At 34.4% G+C, this 15019-nt stretch overlaps 2 protein-coding genes across 2 annotated transcripts in view; both read left to right on the top strand.

The window, feature by feature from the left end:
• The window catches only part of LOC111446399 (UPF0505 protein C16orf62 homolog), an 18302-nt gene extending 4098 nt beyond the window's left edge, over nt 1-14204 (top strand). Inside the window, exons 6-23 of the mRNA XM_023085209.1 lie at nt 146-242; nt 3126-3295; nt 3970-4136; nt 4733-4909; nt 5063-5152; nt 5697-5777; nt 6386-6529; nt 6708-6790; nt 6945-7083; nt 7175-7258; nt 8299-8460; nt 8635-8722; nt 9093-9170; nt 11858-11924; nt 12022-12121; nt 12329-12445; nt 12525-12581; nt 13773-14204. Of these exons, the coding sequence (XP_022940977.1) occupies nt 146-242; nt 3126-3295; nt 3970-4136; nt 4733-4909; nt 5063-5152; nt 5697-5777; nt 6386-6529; nt 6708-6790; nt 6945-7083; nt 7175-7258; nt 8299-8460; nt 8635-8722; nt 9093-9170; nt 11858-11924; nt 12022-12121; nt 12329-12445; nt 12525-12581; nt 13773-13907 (2036 nt within the window). The 3' untranslated portion in view covers nt 13908-14204. The remainder of the gene's footprint in view (nt 1-145; nt 243-3125; nt 3296-3969; nt 4137-4732; nt 4910-5062; nt 5153-5696; nt 5778-6385; nt 6530-6707; nt 6791-6944; nt 7084-7174; nt 7259-8298; nt 8461-8634; nt 8723-9092; nt 9171-11857; nt 11925-12021; nt 12122-12328; nt 12446-12524; nt 12582-13772) is intronic.
• The window catches only part of LOC111446257 (mitogen-activated protein kinase kinase kinase 18-like), a 4714-nt gene continuing 3451 nt past the window's right edge, over nt 13757-15019 (top strand). Inside the window, exon 1 of the mRNA XM_023084984.1 lies at nt 13757-13763. The gene's annotated coding sequence lies outside the window, so the exon portion shown is untranslated. The remainder of the gene's footprint in view (nt 13764-15019) is intronic.

Genomic DNA, 15019 nt, shown 5'->3' with positions numbered 1-15019 from the left:
CATGCCTTCTTAAAAAAAAAAAAAAAAAAAAAAAAAAAAGTAAGTATGGTTTTAGTAAGAGACACCAAGAAAAATGTTTGTTATTTATTTTTTAAAATTTCTATATAATCAGCTTGATTTTCTTTTTATCGTAACTTTGATGCAGAGCACTTCAAAATAAAGGACATTTGCCAAAACGCAAAGGAAACATGTTATAACTGGTTTTGCAAAGTTGGTGCTATTCAAGAACTTCTTCCGCGCATGTAATGTCATTTCTTTTTGTTGGTTCATTTGTAACTTATCAAAGTTTCCCGTTTCTTTTAATTTTTGGTAGATATATAATTATGCCATTTTGCTTTTATGAAAAGTGGATTTTTTGAAGATGGGATATATTCAATTTGATGGGGTAAATGATCCATAGAATGTGGGCTCTATCAGATCAGAATTTTTTTAGAAGGCAGAGTTGGTGGGTTGGTTGGCCATGGCAAATGGACTTGTACTTGGTCAGTTTTTGCATTTTTTTTTGTTCTGGTTTTCTGTTACTATTTCACTTGTAAAATAACGTTTTAAGAGAAAAAGATGAAAAAGAAATAGAAGTGAATGATTAGACGATGCATTTTACTTGCCCAGTTCTACTCCCCACCCATTAAACTCTCACACATTAATATTAAGGTGAAGTAATGGATACTTACTAGTTGGTCCTTCACATCTTTGAAGATATGTTATTGAAGTAGATAAGTAGAGTTGGCCTTTTTTTTTCTTGGTGCTTCACACATAGGATGAATTAATTATTTTATCTGATATTGGATGATGTTCATCTCTGATTTTAATTTATTTATTTGGGTTCAGAATAATTTGAATTTATACTATTCTTTTGTCAATAGTGTACACATTTATTGTATGATTTATGCAATGCCACAAGCGCACAAGTTAAGTTTTAATATAGTGACTTGAGTATTAGAGTGTCGTTCATATGATTGGTTTTTCTAGTTCAATTGAGCACTTTGAATATGAACAACCAATTTTATTTTAGAGAACAAAATCGAATGATGAGTTCAAAACTTCAAGAAGAATAACAAGAAAATATAGGTTGGGAGAGGAGAAAAATATCCTAGGGAATAGACTTCAAGTATTAGCTTCACAATTTAACTAAAAAAATAACTAAGACTTATCATGCAATCATTCCATCAGTCAAGAAGTAATATACATTACTGATTCTAACAAGAACAGTTAACTCTCATGCAGTGTTATAAAATCAACATCACCGTTTAGTTTTTACTAACATGTAAGGAATTTAGAACTCTTATTCTAACCACCTCTAAAGGAGCCCTAATTTTTCACTAGTAAAAAATGCCTTTAGTCATGTAATTAAGGTCTATTCTAGACTATCCCATTTTCAAGTGTAAATTTTGATAAAAAAGACAAACAATTTGTGATCAAGAGATTATAGACATTAAGTACATAAAAGCATGAAGAGAATGAAAGATAATAAATCAAAGCATTCAATTAATTAAATTGCAAAGTCTAGCTGCATCTATTCCTGTTCACTATTACAACTGCTAAACTCAAATACAAAACCATAATGAAATCACTTAGTAAAGGGAAAAAGAATGAAAATATGTTTATGTATTAATCTCCGTTGTTGTTGCAATCTCCATGATCACAAGCTTTGAAATATCTTCCTCTTGCTCCCAAAAGTCTCTTCTCACTACCTACACAATGAACTTTTCGAATTAGGGTTTGTTCTCTCAAAGTTGGCTCCTCCAAAACAAGTCTAAAGAAGATGAATTTTTAGAAAATATTGCCACAACGTGAAGACGCTAGGGACAACGTCTTGATGTGCCCTATAAAAATTAAAAACCACGATCTTCAAATTTGGAAGTTGAGCGTTGAGACAATCCCAAGTAGTGTCCCAATGCTCCGGACAGAGGCACTCCCACACGCATTTTGACAGAGGGGACATGTGAATGGTTTTTCAAAGTGTCTTGATGCTACGACTTGCATTGCTAGACTTTTGGCTTGAATGACTACTTGTGAGCATGTCAACGCTTTGGTACACGTCTTTTGGCTTGTTTGGTGCATTTAGGAGCGTCTCAATGTTGTCCCCTCGGATTTTTGGCTCGGTTACTTCTTCTCTTGACTTGATTACTTCAAATGATGTTTAATTAGCAAATGATGTCTAATTAGCTCTATTTTCACCACAGTATCTCCAGAAGCTCCGATTTTGCTCCAAATGCTCGAATATTGCAAATAACACAAATAAATGCGTGGAAGTAACCAATAAAGCCACAAAACTAGTAAAAACTAAAGTCTAAGGATAATACATTTTTTTGTGCTATCAGGCTTTGTAGTGATGCTCAAATCACAAGAATTTCTTTTGTAATTATAGCCAGTTCATGGTTACTAGCAACTGTGAGGCTCTTTTGTATTAGTTCCTCTTTGGGAGGGGGTTCTCTCGCCCCACCCTTAGTGTGCCCTCTTTTGTGGCTTTTATATGTTCCATATCAGTTTCTTATCCTCCCACCGGGGCTTCGGTCGCCCCCTGTCATCAGGTCACCAACTTCCTTGAAAAAAAAAAAGAAGCTGAAATATTAAATATAAATGAAAAATCATCAAATATTTTAGTTAGATTTAACTTTTAAACTTGTCTATTTAAGTTACTGACTACTGAGGCCTACAAGTAAAAATGAATTAGAGGTGTGTGTTCTTGTAGTCACTTTTGTGGTATCAAAGTTTATCCGTTAACCTTACATTAACCCCAGTTACTTGAACGCCAAAAGGAGGAGGAAAGTGTCGATGTTAATAACTATCTGATGCCTAGGAATTTGTGAGTCTCCTTTTATGAATTAGAGATTACTTTTTTGTGTATCTTAGTGTAGTTGGAACTATTAAATTCTGTATTTGGATCATTCTAGTGGCTTGAATTAAAGTAGGGTGAGAAGTTTTTTACCAAACTTTTTGTCAGAGTTTTGTCTTGATCAGAGGACCTGATTATGTCAAAACTTCTTAGCATACATTGGGTGTTTTGTTCAACAAGGTCTTTTGGTGAGCTAACTGCCAGTTTATCATCAGTAGAATTGCAATAACCGTTTGTTTTATGGAATATTTAGCTAGCACTAACAGTAGGTTGTTTCTACTTATTTCAGTTATTTGGAGTTGGCCTTATTGCCTTGTTGGCAATTCTTGGATGATCAACCTGTTGTCGTCATACAGCGCTTGGTGATGATGGCTAGAGGAATAGCTGATCCTTTGGCATCTGCTTATTGTCGTTTGTACTTGACTCATTGTGCACAGAAGTTGCCCTCTTGTGATATAGGTACGTCAAATTGGCATACAATTGGTTTTCACATATTTGTTGCTTGTGTGGCCAGGAGGGGGGTGACTATTACTTATTCTTGCGGGGTTATTTTTCCTGTTCCTAGTGACTGGATTTATTGAGTTCAACCCTATAACATTATTTGTAGGGTTTTATATATTTTCCTATTGCCTCTTCCTACATAAGTAGAGATATTTCTTGTAATTTCTTTGGTTTATACTTCTATACATTTTTTATAGCTTCCCTGTACTAAAAAGACATGTATACATGAACTCTCTTGTGGCCAATTGATGGACTTTTTTAACCTCCCTTGGCTTGGGGTTTAGTTTCTTATCAAAGAAAAGGAAGAGTTGATATTTTGGTTGCTTCATTTGAAAATGTTTATACGTGAGTTTGGAAAGCAGATGCTTAATATTTTTTAGTGTAATTGCTGTTAGATGTATTACATTCTTGCTATATGATGCTAGTTTCATATTTAACTTCACATGAATTGGAAAGAACATGTTTATAGGCCAAGGCAAAGTTTTTAAACCTGGGCATAAGATTTCCTCAAATTTCTTAGTCGAGTTTCTGGTTGATGCATAAAGAATATCGAATTGGCCAATTTTTGTTCTAGATGTGCTACTAAACTGATGATTTCATTCTTATCGTGAGAATCATGCACTTGTTACCAGGATTGCTAGTGTCATGTGTCAATGACACGAATGCTCAATTGAAACATTTCATACCAGCAAAAGAAACCAAAACTGGCAGTTCTACGGATAGCAAAGTCTTGCTTGTTGGTGTGATAGAGCCTACAATCGAATATATTGTAAAATGCATATTTAAGAAAGTCTCTCAGGTATGCTGTCTTTGAGTATGAAATGAGGTGTTCGCAGTTTTTACACGGGGTTACATTCTGTCCTGAAATTGTCCTAAAATAGACACGAAACCAGTTTGATTATTTACTGTATACACACTCGATATCAAAATACCGACCACAGCTCTTTTATTCTGATTCAGTGATTTTGGGGGAGGAGGACACAAATTTGAAGAAGACAGGAGAAATTAAAATGAAAATGTTAAGAAGTGCAGATGGGGATGTTTTGAGATTATCAATTAAGTTGATTAACAATGTCGGAAGAAAGAAGAGAAGTAATTTGAAAACAGAATTAAATTATATATGAGATTTAAAAGAAAGAAGCGAGAAAGGATGAGAGGAAAAATGTGGAAGAGATTCTCTAGAACAAGGGCATTTTTCAAAAGTGGAAAGAAGAAATCGAAACCACTATTATTTCTAACGAGCAACTTATGAAAAGTATCATCCAAAACATGGAATTCGAGAAATCAGTGAGCCCTTTGAAACCTGTTCAAAAACCAAAATACATATTACGTAATGTTCAAGCAACAAAAATTTAATTGACTGATATTCATCGTCTTGCCAATTTCTTCTTAAAGAGACAATTAGAGGGAACACTTATAGCGCTTGGACTGGGAAGAAATATGGAGAATTCACAGTGTGTCTCAATCGTTCTTCATTACATACTAAAGGAACTTCCTGTTGAAGTATTAAGCTCGAAGGCTATGGAATTTCTCCACCTTATTGATCGCAGCAACGATTCATCCTTCCGTCAGGTATTTTTTATCTGGAGATATGCAAATTAGTTCCTCTGCATTTGAAACCATCAAAACCAGTGCTGCAATATTTATGAGATTTTCATAATGGTCATTTAAGTTTTTGTAGTGACTTTTGGATCTTTCAGTTTTCTTATCTTTCTTTTGGTTCAGTTCTTGAATTACAGGTTACATGGGATCAGGCTTTGTGAAAGGAGACCTCCTGTGGATATTGTGGATGCCGTAATGCATAATGTACTTGAGGTGAGAAATTGTATTTAGTTTCATTTTAAGTTTCTCCAGGAGAAGTTTTGGAGAATTATTTTTTTATTATTTTTAAACCAAAAAACTTAAGCTAATAGATTGGAGTAAATCAAACTTTTTCTGTATATCATTAGTACTCCACTTGTAGGCATGAAAATTTGCATAAGGTCTAACAAGAAAATAATATTGTGAGGCTTGAACCCCATACCCATGAGATACATGTAAACTAGCAAAATATATTATTAGATAATGCTGTTTACCATTTCATTCGCTAGCCATCTATATAATTCTACCTCAGAGTATAAGAAGTTGGCCTAGGTGCCTAAACTAGTAGCTTCGCCGTAGTTACAGTATGAAATATTCACTCTACCATTAAAAGTAAAACAATTTCTTTGATCCAATGTTGCGGCTTAGGGAAGGAGATGGGTTATTCTTTCTTTCTTATTCTTTTTGCATATCTAGTTGCTTGAAGTAGTTTTTTTTTTCAGTTTTGCAGCACAATGTTTTTGCTCCTCTTACCGCATGAATTTATTTACTATACCAGGTTATTGCACAAAATGAGAGCCTGGACGAGTATCTGACAGTCATTGATGCCTATTTGGATATTGTACTTCAAAACCATTTGGTAAACTTGAGTCAACACATGACCTTGATTAGGATCATTTATTACTTCATTATCTTTTTGCTTACATTATATTGCCGAGCCTTTTGTATGAACTGTGTCTTCAATCCTTTTCTATGAAAAAGAGAAAAGAGAGAAAAAAGAACTGTGACAAATCTTGGTCATGTAACTTCCTGGCATATCCCCTTTTTCTTGCGAGGGTTGATCTTTTTCAGGCTGAGATCCTGGCCATTCAGTTTGTTCATTCTTCTTCTTAGAGAGAGGAAAAGAAAAAAAAAAAAAAAAATTAGACCACAAGGCGATAGTGGTGGCAGTCCCTAGAAATGCCTTTTATTTTCACTGTACCACATTTCAAGTTATGAATTTTAAATTTGATGCAACTGTTCAACTAACAAAATGCTTTTATCAGTTTTTGAAATTTAGTTGACTTCATATTTTTCTTCAGCTACTTTGACTTGTCATTTTGTTCATTTTTATGAGTTTATCATGATGACATCGGATATTGAAGTTTTCACTCGACATCTTCCAAAAGATTCTCCTCCCCCGATATCACTTTTTGTTCAATATTGTGTTTCAACGCATCTGAATTTGAATTATCATGAACTTTCCAGGATAGCCGTGTAAAAACGATTTTAGATGTGATTTCACAGCGAACATGCAATAGAGGGATAGATGAGAATGGACTCCTCAGTTTGCAGTCAATTATGGGGAAGCTTCTTTCTCATTACCAGCATTTGGAAGATGTATTTGCACTAGTATGGATCCTCGGTTCTTATCAAACTTCTTCTCCATGTTTCTGTTCTTTGTATTGTTTGTATTCGAGCTACTATAAGTAAATTTATAATAATCTAATTACTTTTAGATTCATATATGAAAATCGAGAGTTTGACGTCCTTATTAACTGCCAAGTCTCTTGGATTTCTCTCTTCCTAGAGCCATTTTCTGGAGATTTTGGATTTGCTTGTCGGGAGACCAAAAGGCATTATCATTATTAATATTCTTAAGATGGCTACAAGGTAACTCTTCATGTTTTTGGTCTCATTTATTTATTCATTTTTCTATATATATGTGCGAATGTCATGTATCCTACTTCCTGAACCATAGCTTTTTGCATTGACCTTTGAATTCTATTTCTGGTGGTACCTGTAAAATTATTATTTCACTGGACAGGAGCTCCTATATACGTGATCCAGCAACCGTAGAATTGCTTTTTGAAATTTCCCAGGCTCTTAATGATAGCTTTGATTTTGCCAACATGAAAGATGATGAAAATCAACCAGCACATTTGCTTTCTCGTTTTGTCCAACTGGTAACTGAGTTAGTTGATATCTTCGGTTCTTAGCTTTCATTTTCTATAGTCTAAGGGTTTTTGGTGGCTTTGTGTGAATTTCGCCGTACAGGTGGACTTTGGGAAAGAGAGGGAGCGCCATCTAGCATTCCTTGTTGAGTGTCGTGGAGCATTTGGTACCATAGATGAGGTTAAGGTGGGGCATATTTCCTTCTTGTAAAGTGATTGACAAATTGACCTTTTTCTATCCTGATAGCTTCTTGCAGTTTACTGTATAATTGATATAAATCAGTAAAAGAATTTCTTGAAGAAATTTTATTGATGAAAGTCCATCTTACATAAAAGGCAACAAAGACCTTAAGTAGGCTAATCTCACAATAAAACCGTTAACTTAATAAATCAGTATATAACTAACTAAAAATGGTAACTTAGAAACCCGGTTACACATAAAATATCCCAGCTTGTACAAAATACAGAAAACTTAATAATGTTCTACTTATTACACCAATTACTGTACGAAAACGAGATTCAGGTCTTTTGGAAGGGAAGGTTCTTGGTAGTTCTTGATGAGGGAATCATTTTTCTTGTCGAACCGTTGATCTCCCTTCATTTTTCTTTTCTTCTTGTACTATATTTGTTGGATATGAAGATTTGTTTTCTTCAGAAGTTTTGCTGTCGAACCCATGAACTGCTGCTTCTCACGCATATTTGTCTTTATTTCTTCAATAGAGCCTTTAACTGCCAACATCCGTTGTGTCAAAGCTTGAGGGGATAATGGGTTTCAGAAGTTGAAGCATTTAGACTGGTTAGAACTGTGTCATCTGCAGTCGAGTCTGGGGGTTTTTCCAGCCATCAAGTCCCCTTCCCCGAGGGTGCTTTGATACCAAATACTGATGACAATCAGTAAAAGAATTTATGGAAGGAATTTTTTTGGATGAAAGTCCATTTCACATAGGAGGCATCAATTGCTTTAAATAATCTAATCTCACTATAAAACCGGTAACTTAATATAGCAGTTATAATGAACTAAAACAGGTAACTGACTAATCCGGCTACACAAAATATCCTAGCCTATACAAAACTTAATAATATGTTTTACTTATCTAATGATTATTAAAGGAGAAAGTTAACAAATACACCGAAGGTCACTGTGATGTCGAAATATCCCATAAGATGGATTCTTCTTTCCATACCAGTCTCAAGTCTCTTGATGTTGTTGCTTTGACTTACTTTCAGGACACTCTCGTGCATTCTAGCAATGGTTTAGCAGTAAAGGCTTTGAAAGATGCGAAGAAGCATGGCAATTTTGTCAAATCCTGCATAGCGTTTTCTGAAGTCACATTACCGTCAATATCAACTCATATTAAGCAGTTCAATCTTTACCTTGAGACTGCCGAGGTAATTTTATCTTTCCTCTGTGTTGATGTTATTATTTGAAAATTTTAAACACTTGCTAATCTCTCATATAACTTCGTGGCCGTGCTATGAAACTACTCTCAAACCTACAGTGGTGGACACTGAATTAGAGAGTTGCATAAATAACCAGATCCGTTATTCATTTTCTTATGTCAGGTTGCTTTGTTAGGTGGTTTAATTTCTCATTCGGGTGATTTAATAGATTCAGCAATCAGCTGTTTGCACAATGTGGACATTAAGGAAGGTCAGTTCATCACTTCATTTTTGGAAGCTACTGTAGTTTTTATTTCGAACATCACAGTCAAAACTTCCATTGGTTGAATAATCAAACTTAAATTCTGCCAAAGAGAATTATTTGAGAAACATGCACATTACGGCTACAATGATTTGAGTCTTTTTTTTTCTTTTAATTTAAATGTACATATTTAGCAACTCTATATTTATGCTTCATCAGTTTGCTCCGCATAAATGTTTGGATTTATTTCTAATTGAGCGATATGTTTCTGATTCTCTATTATTGGCATCCAATTATTTCCCTATTGTTTAGAGTGGTTTGCATTCTTCAAATAAATATCATGTATCAAATTAATAGAAGCATTAACTTCCCTGTATAGGCTCCCGTGCAGCAGCCGACGCTGATCTTTTACTCTCCTCAATTCAAAAGTTATGCAGCCTCTTGGTTATGCTTCCTGGTAGTAAAATTCTTTCAATTTTTCTTATTTTGATAAAAGAACTTGCTATTATATCTTAGTGCAATTTTTGTTTTTCATCGTGCTAAAAAACTGTATTTATGAGCTTTAGTAGACTGCCAAGTATCTTCCCCTCTATCCATTTTCAAAGCAATATCTTAGGTTGAAAACTTCAACAATAAGACTTCAAAGAAATACATTACAACCCAACTATGATATAACTTTTCAAATGATGAAGATTGAGGCTTGCATATGTTCATTTAGTTCTCTTTTTAACTTTTAATGGAATAAAATTATATTTATTCCAACAATGAAACAGTAAGATACATGATGACCTTCTTGCACAGGAGAAAAGCTCAATGCAAGGAAGGAAAGAATAATAAGAAATAAGAATAAAAATTCATTAATAATTATACCAAATTAAGATATTTACAGCTAATATAAACTAGCACTCCCCTCAAGCAATTTTAAATATATTTTCCACTGCAAGCTTGTAAATCGTTCTATCAAATTGTGCTTTTGGTAGTCCTTTAGTCAATACATCAACAATTTGATCCGAGTTGGATGATAAGGAGTATATATCACACCCATATCAATTTTCTCCTTTTTGAAGTGTTTGTCAACTTTGATATGCTTTGTCCTATCATGTTGAACTGGATTATAGAATATAGAGATGACATGCTTGTTGTCGTCGTAAACTTTCACAGGTGTTTTCTTATACAACTCTCAATTCTTCTAGCTGCATGTGTATCCATATTCTTCCTTCATAGATACTGGGAGCTAATGCCCTAAATTCTGCTTTAGCCCTATTTCTAGCTACAACAATTTATTTTTTTGCTTCTCCAAGTGACTAAGTTACCTCAATCTAAGGAACAATAGCCAAGGGTTGGCTTTCTATCCAATCTGCATTAGTATAAACTTCAACCTGTAGATGGTTATACTTTTTCTTGTAGTTCCCTTTTTAAGCAACATACCTTTTCCTGGAGTTCCCTTTATAATATTTGGATATGTGTGCGACAAATAAATGAGTTTCTCCGCAAGTATTTGGTATTGTTCCTTATCCTTGACTTGTTCATCTTTTGCAGCTTCCCATTTCAAATTTGGTTCAATAGGAATCTTAGCTACCTTGCACACAGGCAAACATGTTTCTCCAAGTAACTCAATGATATATTTTCTTTGATTCAGAAAGATACATTTTCTAGTTATTCCAAATTCCATTCCTAGGAAGCACCTTAGCACTCCCAAGTCCTTGATTTTAAAGGCCCTGGCAACTTTTTCTTTAAAATGGTAAGTTCTAGTTCATCAACACCTATAAGAATGATGTCATCCTCATAAACAACATTTCAACCTAAAAGCTTAAGTTGATAAGTTATGGTGAATTTAATTATATCAAATACTTAACCATCAAAATCGCAAATAGCATATAAATGATCACCTTGACTTGGAAGAAATTCGAAGTTCACAACTACTTTCCCAAGAGTAGCAATAACACTTCCACATGCAACTAATAGCAAGAGATATAGACTGGCCTACTTGCTTAATACTTTTTTTCAAAAAGAAAAAGAACCATAAAACTTTCATTTAAGAAATAGAACTGAAAGACACAAAAGAGTAGCAATAACAAAGAACTACAAAAGCTGAAAGACAATACTCTGAACCCACAGACACTTGAAAAATTAGAAAATTGACTAAAAAGTTTATTGATAGTTAATTGGGTTTACATTTTTTTACATTTTTTCTCTCTTTTTAGAGAGGTACATGTGCCTTTTATAGTAAAAGCTAACTAAATCCCGAGATACGAGATAACAATACTAAAAAATAAATCTAACTAAATTCTTAGATATTAGGTAACAATATATTTAAAGTTAGGGTTTATGCAGATATAATTAAGGTCATTCCTTCAACACTCCTCAAGCTGTGGAATAGATATCATTCATTCTCAGCTTGGATACTAACCATGAAACATTGAGCTATGAAGTTCTTTTGTTAGTATATCTTCCAGATTCTCTGAGGGCACATAACTAATGCAAACTATCCCCTTCTCCAATTTCTTCTTGATAAATTATTGACCAATTTCAATATGCTTTGTCATATCATAGTGGTTAAGATTATGATTGATGTGTAATATTGATCGCACGACTTCAACGGTAGCTATAAAGATTCTGAATAAATTTGGTCAAGGTGGAGGATTGGTAGCTATGAAAACTCCAAATAAATTTGGTTAAAGTGGAAGATTGGCAACTATGGAGGCTGCGAATAAATTTGGTCAAGATGGAAGATTGGTAACTATGAAGGCTGCGAATAAATTTTGGTCAAGATGGAAGATTGGTAACTATGAAGGCTGCGAATAAATTTGATCAAGGTGGAAGATAGCTATATAGGCTACACCGATTAATGAGACCTCCCAGAATAGAATGACTTTGATATCACGTTGCAAGTGTAAATTATATTGCTCATATTCTTTTTTCATTTTAAGAGAGGTGAGCATTCCTTCGACATTAATTAATATTTATTGAGCTTTGCACCATGACACCAACCTGCCTGATTTAGTGCCCAACTGTTTGGGAGTAAACCAATAGAAAATTCCACACGATGGTTTTCTTTGATTATGTTAATTTAAACTCTTGCACACACATGCACGTATGCTCGCACAGTTTCTCAATTCCCATACCTTTGCCTCTCTTTTGAAGGTAATCCTGATCATGGAAGTGCATACTTCCCGAAGATTTTGGTATCATTTGTAAATGATATACCATGGTGAGCATTTACTGCATCATAATTGTTGCAAATCTTATTTCATTTTTTTCTACTTCACCACTATCATTTGTACCTGGGTTCTTGAACATCAATGCAGGATGACACCTAAAATGAGGACAAGGATTTTATGTGCTATACTTTCATTGTTGGCTACATGTTCCCAAAATAGACTCCCATATCATGCAGATAATGGACTGGTATGTTGTCTCCTTTAGTTGATATCTCGAAAAATATTGTTCTCCGTTCTAAGATCTTCTTACATGATACGACGACGTAATATATTTAGCAACTTTCCAGAGATGTGAAATTGATTGATGAGCAACATATGAACCTCCTAATTTTTAGAACCAACAAAATATCTTAGCTTGTTATGAAATGAGTCTGAAGTTCTATCTCGGTTGCAGTTGTGGGGTTTGAACAATGTCTTCTTTGGCGACTCGGCCTACTTGCATGAACTTGTCTCTTTGTCTGAGCTTATTGTACAGAATCTCGTTAATGCTCTTCAGCAAGAGTCTTCTGGGGTAACTATGATTTCCACTTAATTGAAGTGCTGTGAAGGAAACCATTGGATCATTGTTACTAACCCTCTGTTCTGATTAGGCCGCACGTGGAGTACTGGCGCTTGAAGTTTGTGATTCCATCTTATCGTCTTTCACTGTAAGTTCCCATGAAATTTTTAGACTTTAAAAATATCTTCCACCTAATATTTTCAATCCTTTGATATAAAGATAATCATTGGCGAGACATTTCTGGAATTAGTGCAGATGGTCGAACTTTTTATATCTGGTTCCATCTTGGTTTTTTTCCCCTTTCGACAAAAAGTTGATTTGAATTCTAATGTGAGATCCCACATCGAGAGGGGAACGAAACATTCCTTAAAAAGGTGTGAAACCTCTCCTTAGCAGACGCGTTTAAAACCGTGAGGCTAACAGCGACACATAACGGGCCAAAGTGGACAATATCTTTTAGTAGTGGGTTTAAGCTATTACAAATGGTATCAGAGCCAGACACTGAGTAGTATGTCAGTGAGGACGCTGGCCCCCAAGGAGGTGGATTGTGAAATCTCACATCGGTTGGAGAGGGGAATGAAACATTCCTTATAAGGGTGTGGAAACCTCTCTCTAGTAGATGCGTTTTAAAACCGGGAGGCTAACAACGATACGTAACGGGCTAAAACGAACAATATCTGTTAGTAGTGGGTTTGGGCTTAATCAAGCATTTTATTTTAATTGCATCATTTTGGTCACATTCATCGAGGAAAAACATAAGGGAACTACGGAGTTTATATCGTTTATAAATGCAATCACAAACTTTTTGAACTTATATTTTGTATCAATATCTGGTTCATTCTTCTCTTAAATTGGTGGTTGGTCGATTAGGAGCAAATTATACTTTCCCCTTCCAATGTTTATAACCATTGTTTTTCCTAACAACCCAAGCTCACCGCTAGTAGATTTTGTCTTCAATGGACTTTTCCTTTCGGGCTTCTCCTCAAGGTTTTTAAAATGCGTCTGCTAGGGAGAGGTTTCCACACCCTTATAAAAAACGTTTCGTTCCCTTCTCCAACCAACGTGAGATCTCACACAAGAACTTGCAAGTTTCTACCGCAGATATTGTCCTCTTTGGGCTTTTCCTTTTGAGTTTTCCCTCAAGGTTTTAAAAACGCATCTGCTAGGGAGAGGGAACGCTTCGTTCCCCTCTCCAACCAACGTGGGATCTCACACAAGGACTAGCACGTTTCTTGTAGAAACTCCGTGAAATTACTAAATAATCATTTTTTTTCCTCTCAGTGCAGAAGAAACAGTCTAGCATATTTTCTTCTCATACTTTCATCTTCTTGTATGACAGCTAAAAGACGAAACATATGCAATTTGCTCCAATCTGATGGAGACTGCTAAACTGTGTATGAGTGACAGCAACAAATATTTGCAGTCAACCTCCCAACGCCTAGAGGAAATGTCACAATCGTCAGTGAAATGCTGATGGGAATGTGCAGTGAATATTACGTGAATCAATTGGGCAAGTGGCCTTGGAAATGGCCCCATAGGTTGAGATTGATTTACTCATTTTTTAAAAAGTTGTGTGATTTTAGTGGTAGAAACTAAAAGTTGATGGGTGAGAATGAAAAAATGTAATAGTTGAAGCACTTGAATTGAAAATGGGATAAAAGATGAGGGACCAAATCGCAATTAAGCCAAAGTTGGTCCCCAAAAAAATGAATAAAAATGCTTGTGTCCCTGCATGTTGCAGAGTTGGAAAGGGTGTAGCTTTTTATTGCAATATTTTGCCCTTTTCATTTGCATCTTTATCAAGAAATCATGACGACAGCCTTCTGCGTCAGTGCTTCCAAAAGCCAATATGCAAAAAAGGGCTCAATGGCCAAGTTTCTTTCACAGCTTGAAGGTCCAATTTAATGCAATCTTCTGTTAAATCTATCGCTACTGTTAAATCTATCGCTAGTAAATATTATTTGCTTTTATTTGTTATTTATCACTGTTAACTTCTCAATTTTTAAAACGCATTTAACTTTTAACAAAAGAAAAAGTTTTAAAAAGTTAAACGTCCGGTTAAAAAAAACTAAATGTTTAAGAGTATTAGTACTAATAATTTTATTAGATAAGAATATTCTTTAATTTTAATTAAAAAAAAAAACAGTTCAAGAGTATTATGAAAATTTTTAAAAATTTAAAGACATTTTTATAAGTTTTAAGGGTATTATTGAGACGAACGGTAAAAGATGGATAATCTATAGTGAAATCACACCCTTCTTATTTTTTCCTCGAGTTATTGTCCCACTAAAAAAATATTATTGTGGTAGGGCCGGTTGTTGGTTAGAAATATAGTGAAATTACCCTTCTTATTCTTTCGTCGTACCCTCTTAAAATATCTCATATACGAAGACGGGAACGAGTTGTATTAAAAATATTTATAAAGGTAAAAGGGAAGAAATGTGAGATAGAAAGAGAATAATAGAATAGAGGATTTGTTTTTGTTTTTTTAAGTTTAGGGGGTTAGGGGTAAGCCCCTTTTGACAAAAAAAAAAAAAAAAAAAAAAAAAAAAAAAAAAAAAAAAAAAAAAAAAAAAAAAAAAAAAA

Source organism: Cucurbita moschata, unplaced genomic scaffold (genome assembly GCF_002738365.1).
Source record: "Cucurbita moschata cultivar Rifu unplaced genomic scaffold, Cmos_1.0 Cmo_Scf00008, whole genome shotgun sequence".
Lineage (NCBI taxonomy): Eukaryota > Viridiplantae > Streptophyta > Magnoliopsida > Cucurbitales > Cucurbitaceae > Cucurbita > Cucurbita moschata.
Note: the sequence above shows the minus strand (reverse complement) of the source record. Positions and strands in the feature narration are given on the sequence as shown.